At 42.4% G+C, this 25,631-nt stretch overlaps 1 protein-coding gene across 1 annotated transcript in view; it reads right to left on the bottom strand.

The window, feature by feature from the left end:
- Positions 1 to 25,631, bottom strand: part of LAMA1 (laminin subunit alpha 1) — a 160,694-nt gene that overhangs the window by 26,507 nt on the left and 108,556 nt on the right. Inside the window, exons 35-51 of the mRNA XM_089894940.1 lie at positions 24,424 to 24,535; positions 22,577 to 22,739; positions 17,670 to 17,880; positions 17,150 to 17,266; positions 16,873 to 17,036; positions 14,806 to 14,941; positions 14,209 to 14,302; positions 12,278 to 12,394; positions 10,606 to 10,788; positions 10,142 to 10,296; positions 8,655 to 8,798; positions 7,536 to 7,669; positions 6,558 to 6,708; positions 5,680 to 5,804; positions 2,428 to 2,578; positions 1,635 to 1,779; positions 1,009 to 1,150 (exon numbers count right to left, since the gene is read on the bottom strand). Of these exons, the coding sequence (XP_089751066.1) occupies positions 1,009 to 1,150; positions 1,635 to 1,779; positions 2,428 to 2,578; positions 5,680 to 5,804; positions 6,558 to 6,708; positions 7,536 to 7,669; positions 8,655 to 8,798; positions 10,142 to 10,296; positions 10,606 to 10,788; positions 12,278 to 12,394; positions 14,209 to 14,302; positions 14,806 to 14,941; positions 16,873 to 17,036; positions 17,150 to 17,266; positions 17,670 to 17,880; positions 22,577 to 22,739; positions 24,424 to 24,535 (2,444 nt within the window). The remainder of the gene's footprint in view (positions 1 to 1,008; positions 1,151 to 1,634; positions 1,780 to 2,427; positions 2,579 to 5,679; positions 5,805 to 6,557; positions 6,709 to 7,535; positions 7,670 to 8,654; positions 8,799 to 10,141; positions 10,297 to 10,605; positions 10,789 to 12,277; positions 12,395 to 14,208; positions 14,303 to 14,805; positions 14,942 to 16,872; positions 17,037 to 17,149; positions 17,267 to 17,669; positions 17,881 to 22,576; positions 22,740 to 24,423; positions 24,536 to 25,631) is intronic.

The raw sequence follows: 25,631 nt of genomic DNA, 5'->3' as shown, positions 1-25,631 counted from the left end.
GTGACTCGGTTTGGACATTTGGTGATTCCACTCCCTGGAAGCTAGGCTGCCTTGACTGCTGGCCATATATGCCTTTTTTATAATGGTGTGAAAGAAACTTAGACCTTTCTTTGTCCCCAGTCCAAAATTACAAAATTGAGGACAGTAAACTACAGAAAGTTTATGAAATTATTAAAGTCACAAAGCTAAACAAGAACAAGAATCAGTGCATCTCTCCTCTGCTACCTTTAATCCAACTTGCTGATGCTGGTCTTTAAACTTTCACATACATTATTCATTCTAATCACCAAAAGGGGAATCCAGGTAAGTCTGCAGAAAGCATGATTCCTTTCTTTTTGTCACCAAAAAGATTCTACCACTCGAGAATGTCTGGACAGGAGAGTGACGTGTGATGGAAAGTGGGTCTCCAAATATTGCACAGTAACAATTTTTAGATGTTTTGTAGGCAATAAATAGAAAATCATAAATTCTATTGCAGAAGGCTTTCTTTACTTCTCAATTATATGGCATACTAATCAAAACAGAACGTTATAGGTTAAATGGTGTTTCCCCACCCCGAGCAAAAGATTTTGAAATCCTAACCCCCAGTACCTGTGAATGTGACCTTATTTGAAAATAGGGTCTTTACAGTTGTAATCAAGTTAAGGTGAGGTCAGTACGGTAGGTCCTAATCCAGTATGACTGGTATCTTTATAAAAAGGGGAAATTTGGACACTGAGAGAGACACACAGAGGGAAGACAGCGTGTCCACACAGATAAAGAATGCCACCTACAAGCTGAGCAATGCCTGAAGCTACCAGAAGCTCAGAGAGAAGCATGGAACAGATTCTTTCTCACAATCCTCAGAAGGAAGCGGTCCTGCTGACACCTGATTTTGGAACTGTAGCCTCCAGAACTGTGAGAGAACACATTTCTGTTGTTTAAGCTGCCCAGTCTGTGGAACTTTGTTACGGAAACTAAGGCAGTTGGTAATTAGGGACATGAAAATTCTGCAATGTGATATCATACCTTACAACTCTTGACCTAGGTAATCCACCCACATAAATTGGATCCTTATCTAGACGATTGAGGTCAGAAGATGCTCCTGGAGTTTCCCCTTGCTTGGTTTCTTTGTAGCTGGTGTTATATGCATCAATAACTGCTAGGAGTCCTAGAGAAGATCAAGAGGAATAGACAAGAAAATGAGTCACTTTCTACAAGAAAGTAAACACAGACGTATAACAAAGGTCATTTACAAAGACATATTCTTTTACATTCTGCAAATTTGACCAGGGGATGTTCTTAACTGTTAAAAGACAAATGAAAACCCTCTTTACAAAAGTCAATAAATCCAGAATATACACGCTAAATGGTAGCAGTATGTGTGTCAAAGAAAACAGAATCAATTTGATCCTTGATTCCAATTCAGCATTTAACGTTAAAATGCATTTGGAAACCACAGACAGAGAATTAGAATATTCCTCCAGCAAAATGTGAATCCTGGTGCTTAGTATTCCAAAGAAAACAATGGCTTTTGATTAGAATATCATTTAAGAATACCTAGAAAGCTAAAGTAAAAAAAGACTGCTGACTTTGGGAAGATTTCTATTCCTATGAGGGCGACCGACATTCCGTCCGTCTACCTGTGCATTTACCTTGCTTTCTGTTTCGCTGGAAAGCAATTTTGTACCAGGTTCCATTATTATAGCGTCTGTCGGTAGTAAGAGCAAGAGGCCCAGAACCCAGGTCAACTGTAACTCTAACTCTGCCGTCGACCAAGTCGATGGATAAAAAGTCTTTCTGTAATAAAGAAAACAGTTACCCAAGGCTCCATTATTATCACAGTATTTCCTTTCTCTTCAAGTCAGGGATGGCGGAAACCTCCTACAGTCAAACTAAGAAAACAGGATCTGGCCCAACAGTCCAAAATTAAAAGTGTCCACAAAGGCTTTCTAGAATAATATACAGACATATGTCAGATAAACTCATGGTAATCAAAATCTACAATGCAGGAAGAGAAGTGGAATCTCTATTTTTTTCATTTAGATTGACAACTGGGCCAATCCTAAAAATAAAACTAGAAGTTTGAGAAAAATCAGCAGCACATAAGATAAAAATAAGAACATGAACTTCCTGCAATGGAATTCAAATAAGGTGGTCAGAGTGAGTAAAACAAGACGTCTTATTCAAGCTCAAAATTTAATAATAAATGTTCAACTGATATTTATAATGATAGGAAGCTATTTTCTACTTGATATGCTTCTATATTCTCCAAACATTCTTCAATAGTTTTGTACTGATAAATCATTTAAAAAGGGGGATTGATATGGCATACATACGTACATATTATACTAGCATGTGCTCATAAAACAATCATTAAACGTAAATATCCTCATAGCAATCCAGCTGTATATACACAGTAGGGGGCAGGGCCCCACAGACTCTTACGGTGCCATTTGAAGCCAGGTAGAGAAGCAGCCCATTAGGGGAAAAGGTACTAAAAAGCATAATTATCTGCGTCACAGTAGCCCGGAGCATCTTCTCCACGACAGAGTACCCACTCCCATCAAAATGGAAGGAAGCATCTTCATTTTGGGGGCTGCAAGGAGAGAAGGTGAAGCACAATCTATTCTTAGGAAGGTAGTTAAATAGAATACATGATACTCTTACTGAGTTCTTCCTCACAAAAGTTGTGATAGAGCATTTATTTCCATAAATTGATAACAAGTGTAAGTCATAATATCTTAAAATACGCTCCCCATGAGATTATGCGAGACAAGCACCCAGTTGCCTTGTAAGGAAATGAAAGTCAACATGGGCAGTGTTCACTGTAGTAAAAAGAAATTCCCTCAAAGGATGGATTACTGCTATAAACAGTTCTACTTAGTGACTAGATTTTCATTTGTTCTAATTCTCTTTAATGTGACTTTGATGTCCCTTAATGTCTAGTTTCCTTTAATGTCCTTTCTTAATTCCAGCACTTTCAGAATAAATTTTTTTACTGGCATGTATCACCTTATGCTCATTTTTAACTAATTCAACTAAACTGGACTAATGGTGGAAAACAAATATGTACCAATGTGCCAAAAGGATCAGTTTGCAAAAATATCATTGACAAAAAAGAATCTCAAAAATCTGCAGGATGAGCTTACAGCAGTTACATACCATGGACCCCAGCACTTCTTAGATAAGTGTTTTCCAGTTTTCCCAACGTCTCAAAAAACTGACTTGAGTCACTCTTCAGGTACAAAGTACTTAGAACATATTCTTATGTTCAAAAAGTACTTTTCTGGAATGTCATAGGGCTCGAGAGGGAATGAGATTAGGGTGTTTTGGGGTAAGAATTTGCATTTTTCCCAGTTGAAGGTGCAATAACCGCTCTGTGTCACATCTCCAAGCAGGAACAGAATACCCAACAGTGAGACTGTTTCCATTAACAAAACAAAATGTAGCAGTGCTTTGTAAGACCTGAGCTTTCAAATTCATAGCTTTCTACAGTCCTGCTTTTTCTAAAAATTTCTGTCTTGAGATCTCTTATAAGGAAGTATAACTTTAAGGAAATGTACTCTGCATAAACAAACTGTGGGCTAATTCTCAATTATTTAATCCTTAAAACTCTGGCCTCCTAGAAGCATGTCCCATTGCTTTATCTTTTGGCAACCGGTTTCATGTAGCTAAGGACACACACTCTAGAACCAGATTGCTAGGGTTCAAATCCCAGCTCCCTAACTTACTAGCTGTGTAACCTCAGAGAAGTTACCTAACCCCTCTGTGTCTCATTTCCTTCATTTGTAAAATAGGGGTAACACTAGAACCTCTCTGGAAGAGCTATACGTGATTTAATACATGTAAAGTTCTTTAAACGGTGCCTGGTACATAGCAAATGTTCACTCTGGTTTAGCTCTGAGAATTGTACTGTGTTCAGAGGTCCTAGTGGGGTCCCATTTTGCCTATTAAAAGCTGAGCCTCAAAGATTAAGTTCTTGCCCAAGAACACACACAAGAAAATGCAAAGCCAGGTTTCAAACGAAATTCCAGAAATCCGTCTGCCCTTTCCCTCCCCAGAGCTTAGGAGTTCTCTGTTCTCAGGAAGGTTGAGTCTTTGCTTCTGGCTTCTCTCCTTCAGCAGGGCCTGCCCCAGTCAGGTGGCCACCAAAAGGGATGAATGCAAAGGAAACGATGACTGAATGCGATTCTCCTGAGAAGGCTCACATCCCTCGGGTCAGCGGCACATTTCTGGGGCTCGTCCGCTGTGGGTCAGACTTCCGTTCTATAACCATGAGGCCCATATGCCTTTCCCCAGCTGGGCCTCAGAAAGGCAGCTCCAGGCCCCTGCCTGGGTAAGAGGCCGGGACAAATGACAAAGGGTCTGCCACAGCACTTCATGGCTGGCTCTCCTCCAGCACCCAGCATTTATGGGAGGCCGGGGGGAGCCCTGCGGTCAGGAGGACCGGGCAGACGCCCTCCCTCCCAGCTCTCAGCCCCGTGACCCTGGAAGAATGACTAGACTGCTCTGATCCAAGCTGGCACCCATGAGATGGGGGGACCTGTCAGACTCCGTGCAGCTGTCCCGTGAGTGAGGAGGCATCACTCGGGCGCCACGCCCAGGATGCTCTACCTACCATCGCCCCTACAGCGCGGAGCTCTTTTTTATGTTACCACAAAGAAGTATTTTAGTTAATTTTACGTAGACCATGAGACATTGAAGGAGATAAGCTTGGGTGACTGATGTTGCCATCACCAGTACCGAGCAGAGGGCCCAGAAACAGATGACTGTCCGGTCAAGGTCAGCCATGCAGCCAATGCTCTATTGCAACAGCCTCTCAAAACTAACACAAGAATAAAGGCCTGGGTTTCCCTGGTGGTGCAGTGGTTGAGAGTCTGCCTGCCGATGCAGGGGACAAGGGTTCGTGCCCCGGTCCGGGAGGATCCCACATGCCGCAGAGCGGCTGTGCCTGTGAGCCATGGCCGCTGAGCCTGTGCTCCGCAACGGGAGAGGCTACAACAGTGAGAGGCCCGCGTACCGCAAAAAAAAAAAAAAAAAAAAAAAAAAAGAATAAAGGCCTGTTGACTAAATGAAAGTTTTTTTCCCATATTTAGATGTGAACTGTTAGAATCAATGGTTTATTTTATACTATCCTTGAAGGATCTGAGAGATTGTTCATAATTATAAACATATGCTGACACCATGTTAGAGAAGTGTAAGTATATTCAAAGAAGAATAAAAAAAATCAGTTAGCTTACTTGGTAATATAAATCAAAGTTAAAGGTAAATGATTATAAGAAAAAAACTTTTTAAATCTAAAGGACATCAATGGACCATGCTAATGATTTAATAATGGAAAATTACACACAAAGGTAAAAAGCGCAATGAATTCTAATTACTGGCCCGCCCAAATGGATTCCAGTGCTAGAAGTAGTTTATTAACTCACTGAGCTAAAGGTTTTGGCTAGTAGGTAGGGGCACTTATCGAAAATGAAGACAGTTTTAATCCATTTACAAATGTAGACATAAAGCACCTATTTGTGTCTACTTCAGTACTTGCAAAGTATGTTCTATGGAACATAAACAGCTCTGGAATGCTTTTTAAAAAGAGATCAGGGTCAAATGAGTTTGGGAAATGCTGCAACTCTAACCTTCTCCCGGGACAGTGTTACCGTGCATATTAGCATCTTATGTGTTACTCATGGGGCACGTTACCTTCCAAAGCAGCCATGGCACTTTCCCTCCCTTTCAATATAGTTCCATAGGCCAATCGACTGTCCATTCAAGAAGGCCTCTCCCATGCAGCCTTTAAAATAAGTAACCTTCACAGCAGGAGACTTCTAATGTAAACAAACAAACAAACATAATCCAAGTATATTTGGTGAAAAGAAATATATTCTCTAAGTGCACAAAACTCCTCCTTGGGAGCTCAAATCTAACAGATCCAAATTTTGAGAAAACAACATCCAGGAAAATGACCAGTTTGTAATCACTGAACTTCCTTCCAATTATGAATTGGAATCCTAGAATGAACACAGCAGGACGAGATCTCAAAGGTCATGTCAGTTACTAGGGTCACTGGAGAGAAGGCCCTTTAACTAATGAGGAAAGAGACCCAGAGAATGTGGTCAGTGGTGAGGACCTGCCGGGAACTGGGACCCTTACTCTCATTTCAGAGCACTGAACCAAGTCCAGGTGAGTGAACTTTATTGGGTGAGAGGGTAACTGATGTAATAAAATGTACGATGGGCTCCTCTGCTAACTGCTAATTAGTATTGGCCCACCACTAGAGTCAGAACAGAGATAAAGGGAGTTCACAGAAATTCATGTGGAATATTGAGATTCCTCTTTTATTATTGGGGGAAAAAACCAGATAATAAAATGAACCACTGGCTTCTTTTCCATTATGCTATCCATTAAGCATGATCCTTTACAGAACCAACCCAACTCTGCAGATGAACTGTCCTTAAACAAAATAACAGAAGCAGGAAAATCTTCATCTGCCCAGGATATTTTCAAACATTTAAACATACTCATTTTCTACACTGGTAAAATCAACCAATCAGCACTGTTCAGATGAATGTTCAGATTACCTTGATCTGTCCTCCAAGCCCTCCAACAAACATTAGTGTTGAATTGTTTACATCCAGAACATTAGCTGTTCCAGGGGATTTACTTGTTCTTGGTGGTGGCTTTTGAGATGCGCTCATTTCCTTTACACTCACCGAACCAATGTTTCCAAACCTAAGGGTCACAGAGTTGCAAAAAGAGCACCTGCAGAATTGCAAGTTGGTCCACATACACACACATCTGTTTCACACACAGCCTCCACCTGCTTCTGCCCATGTCTCCAACTGGTCTCCCTGCTTCCAGTCTTGCCCATCCTGCCCCTAGTTTGCACTCCAAAATCTTGTGGAGTATTTCTTCTTAAAACATAAATTCCATCACGTTACCTCCTTGCTTAAAATAGTTTCAGATAATGAACTAAATATATTTGGAACAGTCTACTGCCTTTATCATTACCCCATTTTTTCAAATAACAAAGTAAAAATCAGAAATTTCCAATAACACACCATCACCAACCAACTATGATATTACAGAAAAGTGAAAAGAAAGCCATACCTACAGCCACTTAACAGCAGTTGCCTCTGGAGAGGGGCTTTAAAAGGAAGAATTTTGCTTCGTGCCTGAATTTTGAGAAAACACATCCCCCACTTGTACCCTCATCTTCTGTCCTACTTGTACCACTGCCAGCCACGTGGCATCTCCACCACGCTGCACTTTACTTCCCTCTGCTGGGGCGCAAACATTTTACTGGGTTGGCTGCCTCAGACTTGGACCTAACATTCTCAAGGCAACATAAACTTTTAACTCTTTTCTTCTTTTGATTGTTGGTTTTGCTAACAAACTTTATTTCTTCTGTAATGATGAAAAAAAGTTATTTCTATAGTTAATCTAAACCAAGTATCCTTTCACTGACTTCCCAGAAATTTTGAAGACAGTTATATGATGTTACAAACATGTAATTACTTATAAGATGCGAGATGCTCAGAAAGAACTTTCTCTGCTACCTGGTTACATAGATACTGTGCCATTTGCTGTCATCAACCGGGAAGTCTGGAAATTCCAAACGTGTGGACCCGGAGCCCAAATCCCAGAGGAAGGCCACTTTCCCTCGCCGCATCTCCACTGCCAGGAAGTCAGCCTGGGGTGCAGGGCATGAGTTGGGATGAGTTCACACGCCAGACGGTGTGCATGACCACCAAACACTTTAAAAGATGATTCTTACAGCATTTTCTCTACTTTAAAATTTTTTTTTAAGTAGAAAACAAAGAAGATCGTCTTCTGTCTTTAAATGCTCCCCTCCCTGGAGCTGGAGCATGACCTGGAGTATTGGTACTGGAGATGGTGGCCACCGTTGGCCATCAGTGCCTACCACCCTTGCCCAGCGTAGCCCTCCATGAAGCCTCCCATCAAGTTCTCCAAGAAAACTTGCTGGGGGTTACCAGCCTCTACCGGGGTCATGAGGGGAGGCATTGCACTTGTTTGTTTGCCCAGTCTGAGAAGGCAATGCACGAACATGAGATGTACAGCGAGACAGGAGCCATGAAATCGTACATCACGGACTGACCTGTGCTTTGCACCTTGTATCTTAAGAAGACATTTCAGATGGCATTTGTGCTTGCTAATATTTTCTGCCCTAACATACCCAAGGGCTCTGACCTGTTCCCAATGACACAGTCAAATGAATCAGTAGTCTTCCATAGAGGGCGTGCCCTCTGGGAACCCTGGGAATCTCGCTGGGTGGAATAGCCTGGGGGGAAGCTTGACGATTCTGATGTGCCCCTTGTGGTGCACGCCTCCACTCCTGGTAACAGCGGCCAATGTCCACAGACCCAAAGCATAACTCCGTGGCTTCGGAGGTCACAGGAGACATTAAGAAAAGCTCTGTCCCACAGCTCACAGTTAAGATGGCAGAGGGAGGTACTTTTCATAAATGCCACTCTTCTCCTCACGGGCATTCAGTTCTGTAGTTTGATTATTTTTAATCTAATGTTACCAGTTTAGCAAAAGATTAGTTCTCATAGAAGAATTAGTGATTTCACAAAGGCCCTATTTTTTTTTAACCGATTCAGAAAATATACTCTGTCCCTAAGAGACTCAGCGTTGCTTTTGCGGGTCATACTCACACTGATGCTACTCCCCAGGTAGAAGAGAAGGTTGTCAGGTTCGCTTGTCTTCACATTTAGTGTTAAGCTGTTATAGTTGGTAGAAGAAATCTGAGGCTGGTAGGCCCGGATACAGTCTCTGTCTGCAGACACGGCAACTTTGATCTGTAGAAGGAAAACGGAAGTGTTCCTAAGTGCCTAAAAATCATTTAGGGCCACACGGTGGCAGCACGCCTGGCGTTGAACAGTGCTGTTCTGTTCCAGGTCGTCACTGCTCGTAGGTTTCCTCTCTGGATATGCACAGTGCTTCGTGTCTCATAAGGTGAAAGCCAGATGATGCTGAAACTTACTTTATTTGGTAAAATATTTTAATATGGAAAAGTCAGTCAGGTTTTAAAAGGGAATTTTATGTTGGGAACTCTGTCATGTGAGATTTAATTCCTTAAAGACAAGGAGCTTATCCAAATCACCTTGGAATCTTATACCTGACACAGGACATTTGATGATCATGTATGGAATAAATGGAGGGTTGATCTACTTACTCAGCAAATATTTATAGAGCAATTATTTCACTTACATATTTCTCTGATAAGTAATTACTTGCATATAATCCTTATATTAACCTTCAAGATTATAAGTTTATATTAACCAGAGCACTTGGAACCATCCATCGGGTTTACATTTATTTGGTGACTAGAACTAAAACAGATGGAAACCAGAGCTCTTGTAAACCTACAGCCCTTTTCCCAAAGTGAAGTCACTCAGGGATCAAAGAATCCACAGCTCCTTTTTCTTGGCTAGAAACTTCAGGAAGATACTCTTTAGACCAGAGGTCACATCTATTGTCCACAGGTCTCCAGGATCAAGACAAATGATATTCTCTCAAGTCTTATTTCCCTGAAATGCCTCTCCTTTGGTGCATGGCCAATGCCATGTGCCGAGGATGACCAGGAAGCAGTCTCTCAAATTGTGTGTTTTATGCAGTTAGTGACCTGGATTTGTGCAGCATTCATGCAGTTCAAGCTGTTTTGTCAGAATCACGGAGACGAGGCCCACACTGTGTGAACCTTCTGAAGATTACTTGGATTATGAACACAAAGTTGGTAAAATGATGGAAATAGCACCATATGCAACCAGTGAGACTTACAGGGATGCTGACACTCAGGCCTAATGTGTTCTGCACCATCTAGCTAATTGGTGCAGATCTATAAATCTAGGCCACGATGATAAATGTCCATAAGGACACAGAGATCTCTTTGCTAACAACATTCTGAAACACACCGAAAAAAGCAAGACTCAAAGAAAATGAGACTAATTAAATAGACTTAAATATACTTAGGTAAATACATATAAGACGAGGCTTTAAATATACTTGGAGACAAGGCTGTGAGGAAGCTGGGGTTACTGAGAGCTGGTTAGTAGAAAGTGTGGCCGAAGGCCCTTTGCACAGGAGGCCTCTGGGACTTGCAGTTCCAGGAGCCTCAGCTGCAGGGGTGCTGGGCACTCACAGACGCTGCTTGCTTCCGGGCCTGGCTGATCAGCAGTTTGATTTCTGATAGGTTTCTGCTCAGGTTCTCTTCTAACATCTTCAAAGGCTTCAGCCGATCAAATAAAAGGTTCGCTTGTGTTTCCACATCTTTGACTTTTCTTCCAGCCAACAAAGCTAAAATATGAGGTGGCGAGAAAGTTGGCAGGAGGGAGGAAACGAGAGAAATGAATTGGTCATTACTAATGCACTGGATAAACCAGAATATCCTAATAATCAAATCCTTGGCATTTTGGTAAATATATGAAAAATGCACCAGCACAAGGCATCACCCAAGGCCCTTCTCTTTTTGTAAGTGCAAATCCAGATGTTGGTGCATTTTTATTTTTTAGGACTGCTGTTTGTGAACAAGGCACCACTGTGCCCTTGGCAAACTCAAACGGCTCGACGCAGACTTTCCTAATGGGAGGGGCGACCACGACCTACTGGTCACTGAGGAGTCACGGAGGAGTTCTTCTGTTTCTCGTAACGTGGCATTAACCCTGGACAGGTCAGTGGACGTATTCAACAGCTTCTGGCCCAATCCCACGACGTTCTTTAGAGTGCTCATAGCGCTCTGATTTGCAGATGTGGCCAGCTCTTTGATTTTTGTGCCTTTGTCTCTGACACCTGAAATAAATTTATACGCAAGCATGCACTCTGGTGGTTATACACAGAGAAAACCAAAAAACCACAACAAATGTAATTTTACATAGACACATGTTACAGAATTTTTTGCTGGTTGTTGAACACAAAAGGGGGCTTCTGTTTTTAATGGCAATATTAAGGCTGCATATCATATGCTCTACTGCTTCCTTTTATGGATGAATGAAATATTTTTGATGACAACCCTCTGTATTGATATATGATTTCAATACACAATGAGATGCCATGTGCTCAGCGTCTTACACGTTAATAATCTAAACTTCTTTCTTTGGTCCCTTTCCTATCACTCCCTTCTCATGGTCATTAACGCCATCTCCAAATCATTCTGCGTCTAGATAAGAAGGTTTGGGAATTTAAATCTGTACGTGACATGGAAGTATCCTAGGCTAGAGGAAGTGTACCTGCCCACAACATCAACTGGCTGCTGGAAACAACAGTGCAGGAAAAACTAAATGGTCACTAAAGATAAAGTGGAATTCAGTTATTCTAGAAAATCTGGCGGATGGGTTTTTTTAAAGGCACTCGTATTCATTTTTAAAGTGTTCAATCACAAACGGGGCAAAGATTAACACTAGAAGCTGGATGAAGGGTATGCAGGTGTTCTTTTTACTCTTCTTGCAACTTTTTGGCAAGTTGGAAATTGCTTCCAAACAAAAAGTTATTTTTGAGTGCTTGATCAACATACACCATGTATCCTTAAAAACAGATAAATAAGTGAAAAAGAAATTTCCATATCAGAAAATGTTCCATTGATTTAAGTCAGTCCAAAGCGCCGCAAGTCCAGCTCCCCACGGTAACTTTCATGCTTATAAGATGAACCAGCAGACAGAAGAACTTTGGAGATGTTTGGCTGTCTTATAAGACTTTTAAAATAATCTTATAAAAAAAAAAGGTTGAAGGAGTGTAAAATAAATAAATCACTGCAGCACAACTCGCCTGTGTTATACTTTTTAAAAGTTATCCTATTAAAAATTTTAATGAACACTGCATTTCCAAACCATCAGTATTAAAGTGATCTATTTTAGAATGCTTATCACCTCACAAAGGAAGATTTCTTTAATTTCCAAGCAAGAATTCTCTAATTTCCCACATTTGTAATGAATCTAGCATTTCCCCCTAAAGCAGGAACGTTCCAGCTTCTTTACTTCCTGGCTTCTTTGAATGGCCCTTCTTTCATCTCAGGCCCATTTTAAAAGTAAGCAATTAATACGGTAGCATAAAGAATCTAAGGCTTTTGTTCTTCAGGTATAACTCTACTACTTCAATGCAGGTGTTCTGATGTTATAAAAAACATAATGATCTTCACTTCCAAACCATATTCCTCTACCAATCTTGGCCTCATTTCGGGTGAGGGGTCTCCATCAGACTTGAGGCAGGTCTTCCTCACGCTCATGTGTAAGGGTTTTGCAATGAGAAGATATTAATTAAATCAAGAACCCCCCCTTCCACTTACCTTCAGGAATTGCTCCAAGTATCAAGAGTGATTCATTGGTCTGCTTAGTAATTTTATCAGCATTCTCTTGAAATCTCTTTGCAGTATTTTTCAATTCACTCAGTTCCAACGCGATACCTATTCAAAGGGGAAAAAGTGTTCCCTTTTAGGCTAGTCCTAAAAAGTTGCCTACATGAGAGCTTTATCATTCCTGACCCATCTATAAAATCAGCAGCTTTCTACAGAGACCCCAAATATTGAAAGTTTTTCCAGCAAGAAATAACACCACTCATTATAAAAATTGTGTGTTTTGGGGCTTACTTGATCATCTTTTCTACTTTGTTTCCCTTCGCACTAATATTTCTTCCTAAATTCATGTCCAATTTAATCAGAGCTCTAGGGTGAAAAACTGTGTTTAAGTCACTCAGTCTTAATCAGACTTACTAACTTCCTATCCACGCCCAAGTCCTGGCCACCTTTGTCCCCTAGGTTGTAAGACCCCAAACATGGGCTCCTGCTCTGGAATCTTCTTCTCAGTCCCCCACCTGCTTCTCAGCCAGGGTCCCTCCCCTACTTTCCTGCTCCCTTCTGACCACCCAATAGGCACTCAACTTGTCCTCCTTCATGTTTGATCAAAGCTGTTGGATCAAAGCTTTTGCTTTTAAAATTGCTGTTCGTAATACACAATCACATTTGGATTCTGAACACCTGGTTAAAAAATAAATTATTGATAAAATCCATGATGAACATGATGGTTCTGCATAAAATTTTAATTGCCAGAAAGTTCACTATTTTGTGGCCTACAAAATACCTTTAGTTATGTAAACTAAAGCTACCGCCCATCAGCAGTGATGCTAGAGTCTGTGTTTAAAGCTTTATGATTGAGAATTAGGGACTTTTTATATTGTGAGATGAACATAAATTCTAAATTGTGCCACTCACAGAGAAACAAAAAATATGCACCTATCCAAGCCCTTGGCTGTGGAAGGGTCCAGGACTGGACATGGAAGTAGCCTAGGGGGTATGAGCCTTGTTTATGGCCCACCATTTACTCCCATAGGAAAAGACAATATTTTTGTTGTATTAGAGTATATTAAGGTGATAGGTACACTATACGTTATAAAACTTGTATGTTTCTCTTCCACAACAGATTCCTCTGCCATTCTGTGTTATGCTTATTGGATAACTCTTACATATGCCAAAACTGCTTACTGAAACTCTTGGGAAAAATGAAACTGCATAGGTATTTTTTTAAAGATAAATCAATTTATCTATTTAATTCAGTAATTATTTAATAAGAACCTATCACGAGTCTAACATTACATTAGCCCTATGAAGAAGACACAAGAGGAATCAAACATAATACATCTTGGGCTTCCCTGGTGGCGCAGTGGTTGAGAGTCCGCCTGCCGATGCAGGGGACACGGGTTCGTGCCCTGGTCCAGGAAGATCCCGCATGCCGCGGAGCGGCTGGGCCCGTGAACCATGGCCGCTGAGCCTGTGCGTCCGGAGCCTATGCTCCGCGGTGGGAGAGGCCACAGCAGTGAGAGGCCCACATACCGCAAAAAAAAAACAAAAACAAAAACATAATACATCTCTTCAAGAAACTGTGAAACCCTGAGAGATGAATAGAGAAGCACATGAAATCACAGATAACCTGACAAACGCTATGAAGAACAGCCAGGGCTCAGGCACTAAAGCAGCGAGTAGAGGTTTTGGTTCTCACGGAAGGCTTATCGAGTCTATGGAAGATTGGAGGGGACTGCACATTAAATGAGATATCACTAAAATAAAAATTATATGATGTGTCTATGATAGGAAACTGGAATATTATTGTGACAAAGAAATGTTAAGCTTCAAATTGCTCCAGGAAAGATGAATGCTCTGGAAGTATGTTCAGAGATGTGTCCACAATCACTCCAATATCAACACAGTCCAAGCTGGAAACTGACCTCCATGCTTTCTGCTCAGGCTATTGCCTTCTTTTAGAAATTCAGCGCTGCGCTGGAGAGCCGCTTTCCCATTAGAAACAAGAGATTCTGAGGCCTGTAAAACAGAACAATTTAAACATAGCAACTGGAGGGCAGGGCGGAGGTGGAGAAAGCAACTTCATTCTATCAGAATAGCCTCCAGTGTAGTTCCAAACAAGGAAGTCAGCGAGATAACAGGCAAGGACAATTTAAACTGTCCTATCTTACGTTTAATATATGTTCTAGTTTGTGGCTGAAGAGAAGGAACACAGCCATTTTTAAATCTATAAACACAAAAACAGCCATTAAATGCAGATCTTCACCGCGGCTAAGAAGAGCTGTCTCAAGTGGGTATCAAGCAGCATTATCATTTTTGTTCTAAGAATTACTTACGACTTAGGAAATGAAAACTTACGTCACATGATGACAGAAGCCTTAAACAGATCCCACCAGAAAAGAATGTTGACGAGCATAGATTTAAGCCACTGCATGTCTGCTCAAGCACCTCATGGCAGGATCGCTGCCCCACAGTGCCCCGAAAAGGAAGGCGCACACGGAAGCCCCCAGGGCATTTCTTACCACGCTTGCCTTTCTTTCAGTCCTGAGAGTATCTTTCACCAACTTCTCTGATTCTTCAATCAGGCTCCGGATGTTGGAATGGACATGGGTTGCACTGGTCGCATTTAGGGACACATGACTAACATTTCCAAGGCCACTGTGAAATCAACATATTTAGAGATGTTATGATCAACTAAATTGAACTACCCCACTATTCTTAAAAGCCTTCCAGTTTCTTCCCCCTTAGAGAATTATCATCAACAAGGAAGACAGGATTTCATGTCAACATGTGGATTCCCCTCGAACTCCAAAAGTAATCTTAAGAAGGGATAACACTAAGAATTGCTGTTTAATTAACACCCAAAGAAGACATGACTGCTGTGTCCCATCTTTTAAACCATCCATTCTTTGATCTCTGTTCAAACCCCCTGCGTGTGTCTGGGGTGCCGCTGCATGTTTGCATTGGTTGTAATCTCTCCTGCTACGGCATGTGGTAATTTAAAAAAAAACAAAAAAGGCTTTCCTAAGCATATATGAGGATGCTGAATCTTATTCCTCAAATAGTATAGACCAAGTTGAGGAAATTCACTAGGGGTTTTGGAGGAGCATCAGATCTTTCAAACATCTGAACTTTACTCTTGTAAGTGGGCAAATCACTCAAGAAGTTGCCAGCTGGCAATGGTGCAATTTCATCCAGCTCACTCTAGCTTCAAAATGAAATCTGACAATTGACACATCTTTGCCTGCTGAGTAACCTACTTCATTTTCTTCCCGAGGTTATTGAGTTGGGTGATTCCCAAACCAGACACCAGCAGTTATTACTTGTTACTACTTCACTGGCAAAATTCAGTGACTTATAAATAAAAGATAATAATGTTATTTGACTTTACGTATCACACCAAATTGCTTTTACCACTCATGCTAAGTAATAAAGACTTTGCTGTAGCTATGCCTGTAATCAGAACATTCTTTTCTCCTTTGGGAAACGACGAAAGATGAAGAAAGGAGAAGAAATGAGTATGTAATTCCATTTTCTGACTCCGATGGCAGACACAGGCGGTAGTGCTCAATGTAGCACATAATTTAAGCAATAGTCTATGTTATTCAATACATCGTTTTCAATTGCTTTCCTTGTGTGAGCTAATCTTATATGGCAGCATTCCTCAAACGGGAAAAATATTTTTCTCCTTCCACAAAACACACCCAACACACAGAAACACACATATTCTAGTGTGTCCAGACTTTTTCCACTCATAATTTATAACAGATTCTAAAGAAATAAATGTACCAACTAACAATATTGTGTAAATCACTGATAAGGCCTAAAACCCCGATTCCCTCATTTGCTGCACATTAGGTCACCTGAGTATCTTAAAAAAAAAGGAAAAGTACAGCTCACACCCCACAGTCTTCGGGGGATGGGAGAGAGGCAAGTGGACACAGGCATCAGTATTTTAAAGTTCCCCAGGGTACTGCTGCAACAATTTGGGAACCACTGGCCTAAAGCTGTGCTTCTCATTTAAAGATATTTCTAACAAGCTGAGGATGTATTTGACAAATATCCAAAAATACATGTTAAAATTATGATAGTACAATGGTAGACCTTCAGGTAGTAGAAAGTAATGGAGATGGTATCTTTCAGTAGTTGGAAAATAGATTCCCAACACTTCTAATAGCCCGGGACGGGCAACCACAACCTGCATCCACGCATAAAGCCCGCCGGATCACAAGGTCCAAGAAGACAAGATGTATAAATAAATCAATATCTGGTTCTGTCCATATGCAAGCTAACAATAAAGTCCTGAGCACCAGGTAGATACTTAAGGCCTCGATGGCTTGATATCAGAGCATAATATTTGTTTTCATTCCTATCTGGTTCAGTTTGCATTTTTCCATCATACGGTCCTGCTGATGGTCAACCACGTTACCAGACATGGGAGAAAATCCTCCTTGCCATGGAAATAAAAGAGAAGTCTTCATTTTTAGACAAAAAAAGAATTTGACTCAACACTGTGATCAAAATAGCCATGCTTTTTCTCTCTGATCCACAGATCACAACCTGAGAATTCCTGCAAGGTGTGGTCTCACCTGTCCAGAGCACCTGCCAGTCTCTGGAGCTCAGTGGCATGATCCTCCACTCTGTAGACGAGGTCCAATGCTCTTCTTTTGGACATCTGCATGACCAGGTCATCTACGTGGTGCCTGATTTTGGCAGTCCATAGAAGCAGCTCATCCCGGTGATGCTCTAACTGCTACATAAAGAAATTAACATTGTGACTACATGTGCAACTATTTAACAATGTATCTGAGATGGAAGATTCTTTAGAAACTTTGGGTATTGCAGCTGTCCTGAGTTGGGACTTACTGCTAGAGCCTTTCCTGAAGCATTTGCAGGTGCAGTGGCGGCATCAAGCAGTCCTCTTCCTTCAGCGATTAGCACTGACGTCAAGTTTTGTTCTTCTTGAACACGCAGCTTTTTATCCTGTAGCAAAAATCACCTCTAAGGATGCTTCATAAAAGCAAGTCGGCTTCTGAGCCGCGGTGCCTGACACTATGTGCTGAAGTTAGCCTTCGGGGCTCATTTTTTTTTTTTTTTTTTGTGCAGTACACGGGCCTCTCACTGTTGTGGCCTCTCCCGCTGTGGAGCACAGGCTCCAGACGCGCAGGCTCAGCGGCCATGGCTCACGGGCCCAGGCGCTCTGTGGCATGTGGGATCTTCCCGGACCAGGGCACAAACCCGCGTCCCCTGCATCGGCAGGCGGACTCTCAACCACTGCGCCACCAGGGAAGCCCCGGGACTCAGTTTTTAAGAAGCTAAGACTGGTATCATTTACATGGGAGAATTTGGTACCAGCTCTAATGGGGAGAGAGCTGGTAAGACTCACGTTGAACTCTCGCAGGTTGGCCCTGACAATGAACAGCAGGCGACTGCTTTCCTGGGTCTTCCTCTCTGCTTCTCTCAGGAGCTCTTCTGTGGCCTGCACTTTACTGTTGTGTCTTGAAAGGAGGCTGCTTGCTGCTTCTTTTAATACCTCCAACTCTTCCTGTGGTTTCTGGTAATTTTTCTGAATTTGTGACAATAAATCTTCAGCAGCCCTGGGAAAATAATAGACGGTTCACATGGTAAGAAATGAACAACAAAGCTCGTGTCATTGAAATGACAGTGGAAGAAACTTTTTGTTTTATACAGGAGGTTCTTATTAGTTATCCATTTTATACATATTAGTGTATATCTGTCGATCCCAATCTCCCAATTCATCCCACCACCACTCCCCCCGACCCCGATAGTGGAAGAGACTTTTACATAATCGTTCTGGAGTTCCTTTGTGACGTCCTAAGTGGTACCTCGTAATCTCTTAAAAAGGGAAACAATTTTTCTAAGACAGCTATTAGTATGGCAGATTTACATTTTATCCTTAACAAACTCTCCTTATTCACACACTTACTAACGTATTTTAGTAATGGAATTAAAAGAAACCATCTCAGTGAATCTTGATTCAGAAAATTGGGACCATAGTCTGTGAATGACGGCAACGAAATGTTTCATTATAATATGGCCAGAAATCGAAAAAAGGAGACTCTTCAGTGATTTGCTCTCAAGTTACCAGTGTATTTATACAATATAAAGGTTTTTCTGCAGCTAGTTAAAAAACAGATTTTATAAAAACTTTCAAATCCAAATTGCCATAAAGATATAATTTGTACCATTGATAAAAGCAAGCTTTAGGAAATCGAAAGACATTTTCCCCTATTCTTTTGTAAATTGCTATTTCAATCAAATTTAAACTTAAAGCTCTACAGAATGATACAGTTTTCATACTACAGAACTTTGCAGTGGTTGAATATATCCCATTAACTTCTTGCTTCAATTTGTCAGAAGAACTTTGAAAAATTTCATGGAAAATGCCTTGTAAATCACCCTTAGCTTACACATATCATCAGATCGCTGGGCTAAACACCACAAAAAAACATTTTCCAAAGATACATATTTGAACTCTGATATCATTGAGCATTATCAGGAATTATTTGAACATTCTTATGATTTTTAATGATTATAAAAATGATAGCAAGATGTTGCATTATGATGCAGGCAACAAGAACCAAAAAGAGCACATGGGAAACACACAAATAAATCCAATATATTCCTAACATGTGGCCATGAATCTGTCAATTCACATTGTTAAAGAAGGTATCTCTCAAAGAAATTTAAATATAGAGGTCATATTTTCATCTATGAAATGAATTTACCACCTAAGCTGTGATCAGATGAAATGATACAGTCAGCAGTGACTTGAAAGACTAAAAAGAAAAAACACAAAACCCCTCAGCACTCTTAGTTTCTTCTTGTAAAATTTATTTAGTTAACACAGTAAAACAGTGTTTTTCTTTTTTTTTTTTTGAAACATCTTTATTGGGGTATAATTGCTTTACAATGGTGTGTTAGTTTCTGCTTTATAACAAAGTGAATCAGTTATACATATACATATGTTCCCATATGTCTTCCCTCTTGCGTCTCCCTCCCTCCCACTCTCCCTATCCCACCCCTCCAGGCTGTCACAAAGCACCGAGCTAATATCCCTGTGCCTTGCGGCTGCTTCCCCCTAGCTATCTACCTTACTACGTAAAACAGTGTTTTTCAAACTGCGTTTCTCCACTACACTAGTGCCGTGAACAGGTAAGCAAGTTCTATGAGAAAGGGTTGCGTGCTGCAGTACATTTAGCTGTGTTCTCCAGGCTCCTTTCGGAGATCCTGAAACATCAGCCTGAAGACTTGTAGTAAAGACCTTGTCTCTCCTTAAGACACTGCATTTACCAAATTATCTGGGCACAGGACACGTTTCTTTACTGAAATATCTTTTGATAGGTCTGGGGACACCTGCGTGGAAAACAGTTGGGAAACACAGCTACAAAGGATAATTTACAGGGTGCGGTAAAGGGAAAGATAGCAGGCCGGAGTTGGCTACCCTTAGAAAGGCCTGCTTGCCAGGCTGGCCCTCGGCTGGCGTCTGCAAGTGCTCCCGCTGTCCCCTGACTGGCTCACTGCCTCGACTGTTTGTGCAAGCAATGTGGTTTAGGCTGAACACCTGCTTCCCTCCTGGGAGTCTGGAATGTGGGTATGTGCTGGGCAGAGGGAGCCTATGGGAGCAGCCCCCACTGAAAACCTCAGATGCTGAACTCTATGGGCTTCCCTGGGCATCACACACAAGCTGCTGCATTTTCATTGCTGGGGGGAGAGTGTGCTCCGTGGTCCCTCCTGGGATGGAGAGCGTGTAGGGAGCCTGCATGGGCTCCTCCCAGCTCCCCTGCATCTTCCTCATGATCCAGCGGTGCATCCTTAATACGCCGCTCTAGGAAATCTCAGCCCTGAGTCACAGGAGTCCTGGTGAAACTCTGAATGTGGAGGTGGCCTTGGGGACCCTGACACATGCACGATAAGCAGCTAGGTTGTGTGCTAAGTACTCTCACTTACAGGATTGCTGTACTTCAGCATAAATTATCAATCTTCTAAGAATTATAATAACAAGGCTGAGAAATAAGTCCTAAAATAATCCATGAAATTTGAAATGACTTAAGTACAGGGATTATCTATGGAAGAAAGTGGAGGCCTAAGAAGGCATTTAAAAATCTTCTTAAAATAAAAGGTCTCAGTAGTAATAATTTAACTTACAAATTAAAGAGGGAGTTCAAGAATCTTATGAATAACTTAATTCCAAATAGAAACAGAAGAGCTACAATGACAGAGAAAGGGTGACAGGAGGAGGGCCTAGCGGGGACAAGGGTCAGGGGGCACAGGTGGGGAGAGGGCCCCCTGCCTTCTCCCCTTCCTCTCAACTGCTACTCAGTAAGTCAACTTTTCCCAGTTGGACTGTGAGCTCCTAGTGGGCAAAAGGCTTTATTGTTCTCTTTTGTGTCCCCAAGTCCTAGCACAATGTGGGACACCTGTGGGCTCAATCCACTTTATTGACCGAATGATATGACCGTGGAAGGTACTGGTGGGGGGAGGACCCCTGCAAAATGACTCCTGGGAACTGCAAGGATTCTCCGTCCGAGGGAGAGACGTGCAGCCGAGGGAGAGAATGAATGAGATGACCGACCACGTGTGGCGCTGGGAGGACCTTGAGCCTAGGATGAGCTGGAGCCGGGTGGATGGGGGAAGATGGTGAGTGAAGAGGGAGGCTGGAATGAATACGTGATGTTTACATGTGGTCCAGGAGGCATCGGGGAGCTGAGGAAGGTGGGGAGAGAGCAGGGTGCCCTGCGGTGGCTGCCTCAACTGCAGGTGGGTCCTGGGACCACCTGCATGGAGGTATGAGCCTTTCCCTGTGGGGGTCCCCGCACCATGCATCCAGTGAAGGGAGGATGCAGGGGAGGGGCTGGGTCAGGGAGAGGTGATTACAACCTAGTGTAGGTACACAGCCATGGTATCTGAGCTGACCATGGAAATTCCACCCACCCATCTTCTATGGACTGGGTCTAAAGTGTACTTCCTGTTGTTTAGGGCTGGAAAATAATGGGGTTTAATGTCAGACAGATTTAGGTGTGTAGCCAGATTTCATATTGTCCTGCACATGGGGCAAGCTACTAATATTCTCTGGGCCTCAGTTTCTCCAGCTGGATATTTCGCACCTAACAAGGTGGCAGGGATGAGCCCCTGCAGTCCATGAGGGGTGCAGTCCACACCACCCAGCACAGAAGAGGTGCTCTGTAGACGGCGGCCCCTTCCCCATCCCCTGGGTCCTCGCCCACTTCTGAGCCCCCCTCGACCAGTCCATAGTCCTCTCAGGGCCCTTCTTGGGCCCTAACAAATGTTCTAGTAATTAGATTATGAGTCCCCTCTCCAAATCCCATGCAACATAAGTTCCTCCTTTTGTTTCTCACAGGACAAATTAACAACGTCAAAAATCTCATTCAATGATGAAAAAAGATGTAAGCTCAGCTCTCCCGTGTGTGCCGGTAGAAGTGGATGTTGTTTTTAAAAACGTTTTAGAAAATAATTTGGCAATGCAAGTCGGGAATCCTCAAAATGCAAACTCTTTGGCTAAATGATTTCACTCCTTAACATGTACCCTGATAAGATAATAATGTGAAATACAGAAAAAGATTCTTATCTAAGTTGTTCATTACAACATTATTTAAAATAGTAAAATACATTAAAAATAGTTTAAACATCTCACTATAGACAATGGAGTTTTGATGGAGTATTATGTGACTAAACCAGTACTTAAGACATTTATCACAACCTGGCAGAGAGACAGCTTTGCTATTACATCAAGTAATTACTGTGTGAAAATACTAAGAAAAAAGCCCGAAAGCAAATTACAAGCTCCTAGTGACCATGTCTAACAATTCTTTGTGGTCTGTCATTTCACATCATGGGTTTTGATGACAGTGTGCATGACTGAGCTAAATTAATCTGGCATGATGGCAGTCTGTCCTAGAGTTCACAGCCTCAGTGGTAGCCACTGCCTGTGTCTGCTTCCATGAGAGTTTACAGCATTACACTTAATCTTCAAGGAAGACAGTATCCTGAGTTTTTTTTTTTTGTTCACACAAAGCAGAAATGCTGTTTTAGGGTCACAGAGAAAAACCGAACCTATGACGTAATAGCAAAGATAGAAATTCTACTGATCACACTTTTCTCTTCTGGAGGGGCCAGCACCCAGCTCTTCTCCTATGACCTTCTGCCCCACTGAGAGCTTTCTTTCCTTCTCCTCCACTTGCCTCCTTCCCCCTCAGCTTTCAAGTTCCTACCTCTAATTGGTTGTGTCATGAATGGTATTCAGGCACTTACTTGAGTCCAAGAGTGGCATTTTGGTGCAACTGCAGGAAATTCCTTTTCTGAATGATTTCCAGCAATGAAGTGATGTTCTTTTGCATATTCTGAAGAGTAGAACTGGGTAACTGGACATCTTCATCCAAGGTCTGATTTACAGTTGCTGCCCTTTCGATGATTTCTATGGAGAAAATATATCAATCATTGAATAAGTTTCTCAAAAATGGACAGTACTAAAACGGAAAAACTTAGAACCTTCTCCAGTAAGGCCTGCTCTGCTCACCTAAACTGGATTGAACCTCTAGCCAGGCCAGGTCAGCCCATATATCCCAATGCACTCTGGACATCCTCTGTCAAAACACTCATGGACTTGGGATTACTGGTTTATTTCATGTCTGCTTCCCCAGTACCCATAAACTGTAAGGGCAGGGGCTGTGCCTACCATGCTCACGGCAGCATTCCCTGCCCCTGGCACGAACATCTGCGTGTAGAAGCACTCAGTAATATCTACTGCAGGAACAAACCACCAGTACTCGATACTACTCTTTTTTTCTTTTTTTTTTCTTTTTTTTTTGCGGTACACGGGCCTCTCACTGCCACGGCCTCTCCCGTTGCAGAGCACAGGCTCCGGACGCGCAGGCCCAGCGGCCACGGCTCACAGGCCCAGCCACTCCGCGGCATGCGGTATCTTCCCGGACCAGGGCACGAACCCGTGTACCCTGCATCGGCAGGCGGACGCTCAACCACTGCACCACCAGGGAAGCCTGATACTACTCTTTTTTAAAAAACATGTCATTTGTTCTAATAACATCCTTACCTTTTGCCCTATAAAGTCTGATTCGTATTGGAGTCTATACTTTTTATGCCCTTACACCATAATCCAAAAAGATTTCAGCCAGAATTTCTGGTAGCCAAAAAACTGACAGTAGCATTCTAAAAGCCAGATCAGATGGGACATCCCAGTTGAGTAGGGCGTAAATTATTCTGATATTAGGACATACTTTGGGACCACACTGAAGCTCCAAATCCCATCAACTCCTATTCTGGGCAGAGAGATGGTGTTGAGAGTTTAGCTAAGCTACTCTGTGGTATTGCTGCCTCTGTGTCCATTTCATTCAGCTAAGTGGCCTGCAGGGACCTTAAACTAACACTGGCCCCTCATGCAAGCATTATGTCCTAGACGCAGCCGCAGAGGCAAAGCAAATGTAAGTTCTGGATATGACTTCCCCAATGGCCCCAGTGATGGACAGTCTTCCTGTCTCCCAGCACCTTCCCCTTACATGCCCCGTAGATAAGGTCCCCAGGGGCTTACCAAAACCCTGCTCTTCTGCTTTGGATTGGCCAGTCTGGCCTTAGCCCAGGAACCCCAAAGCACTCCATGCACAGACCCTAATAAAGGCCTGCGCTCCAGGTCCCGTCTCCCTCTCTCTGCCTGCACCCTGCCTTGACCACGTCGTGTGGCCCCTTGAGATGGGCTGGCTACTTCCTCAGGCTGGACCCCCCCGAGGAATCAACTGCTCTATCTCATCTTCTCTCGTGGTCTGTTGTTGGACCTCGGCTCACCACTCGGCAAATGTGCTCTGTTTAATAAGTGTTCATTTGACAAATTCATAATGGATGGGGAGGCACCATATCTATTTGATACTAAGGACCAAAGTGTACGGCATGATGTGGAAAAGAAAAAAGGAAACATCCATTTTTTAAAAGATAAAACTCTCAATGAAAGACAACGATGTGGATACAGGGAAGGCTCCAGGTGTCCAGTCTAGGAGTCTAGGACATGGTTACTCATGTGCTGAGTGAAGCGAATAAGCTTTTCCTACCGAGGAAGCCAGACCCGCCAGACAAGGCTCCGAGGACACTACCTTGGATGTCTGCCTGCAGCTTCTCCGTAAACGTCAGGAGGTCACGACTCTTGTCGAGGATCCTTTTGGTGGCCCTGGTCACGTGCTGGCTCCGTGTTAACACTCTGTCCAGCTGATGGAAAATAAAGGCCTCAGTTCAGTTTGACTTTGAATACAACGCGAACTTCGGCACTCCAGATGTTGTCTCTTTTAAGCAACAAACATATTCCAGAACACAGAGTGAAGATGTACACCATCACCTATGCTAAGGTCAACAGTTGGGTTGGAAGTGGACTAGGTCGTTCATGAAATGATTTACTGCTCACTCTGTGTGAGAAAATGTGGTCTATTTTTTTAAAGGCAACCTAATTGGCCATGAAGCCACAGACTCCCCCAATGTCTCCATTGTGAAGACCTCATGTTCGCTTTAGGACCCAAATATGCAGAACCTAGAAAGTAAAATCTTATTAATTTCTACTGACCGTGAGAACTTAGTCAAGGAGTTAAGACATAGAGTTAGGCAAACGGGCCTGCTTCTGCCAGGCTGGAGACCTGGTACTCAACACCTCCCAGTTTCATCAGTAACCTGCAGTAATAATGACACTGCCTCACAGGACTTCATGATGATTATACGGGATGATGTCTGTTAGGCCAGCAGTCCAGGGGCTGAGAGCTGCTCTCAGCTGTTATTTTTATCAGGAATGCTCTAATTTGTGAAGAGAAAGGTTTCATAAATTACAAACGTAATTTCCAGGAATGTAAAGTAACTCAGAATGGTTCTAAAAGTGTTTTCCAGTCAAAATCCAAAGAGAATCTTCTTTAATGGATACAAGAATTTATTTTCATCAGCTTATCACTTCCTACCAAATGTTTGCTTGCAGAGGTACTTTAAAGCCCACATATAAACCCTTAAACTCTTCCCAAATCATCATTAATTCCAGGCTAATACATTTTAGGGTGCATGATTGTATACGTGTGTGGATGCTGAGAGACAGAGACAAGATACATATATACACAGATACACTATCATACACATATCAATGTGCATACATGCATATCTATGTGTGTGTGTGTGCACACGCGCACACACACACACAAAATCCATGAGTAAAAATTATAAATATAGCAATAGGCCTCCCTCACCATCTGCAAATGAGCAGATTCTTTTTCGGTCACTAGAAACCATTCATCTGGCATGGGCTAAAGAGAATAAATAACCCCCTGCTGAC

The sequence above is a fragment of the Delphinapterus leucas genome, chromosome 14 (genome assembly GCF_059928025.1).
Source record: "Delphinapterus leucas isolate spDelLeu-1000000601 "Yukka" chromosome 14, BTC_Dleu_Yukka2, whole genome shotgun sequence".
NCBI classification, from domain to species: domain Eukaryota; kingdom Metazoa; phylum Chordata; class Mammalia; order Artiodactyla; family Monodontidae; genus Delphinapterus; species Delphinapterus leucas.
Note: the sequence above shows the minus strand (reverse complement) of the source record. Positions and strands in the feature narration are given on the sequence as shown.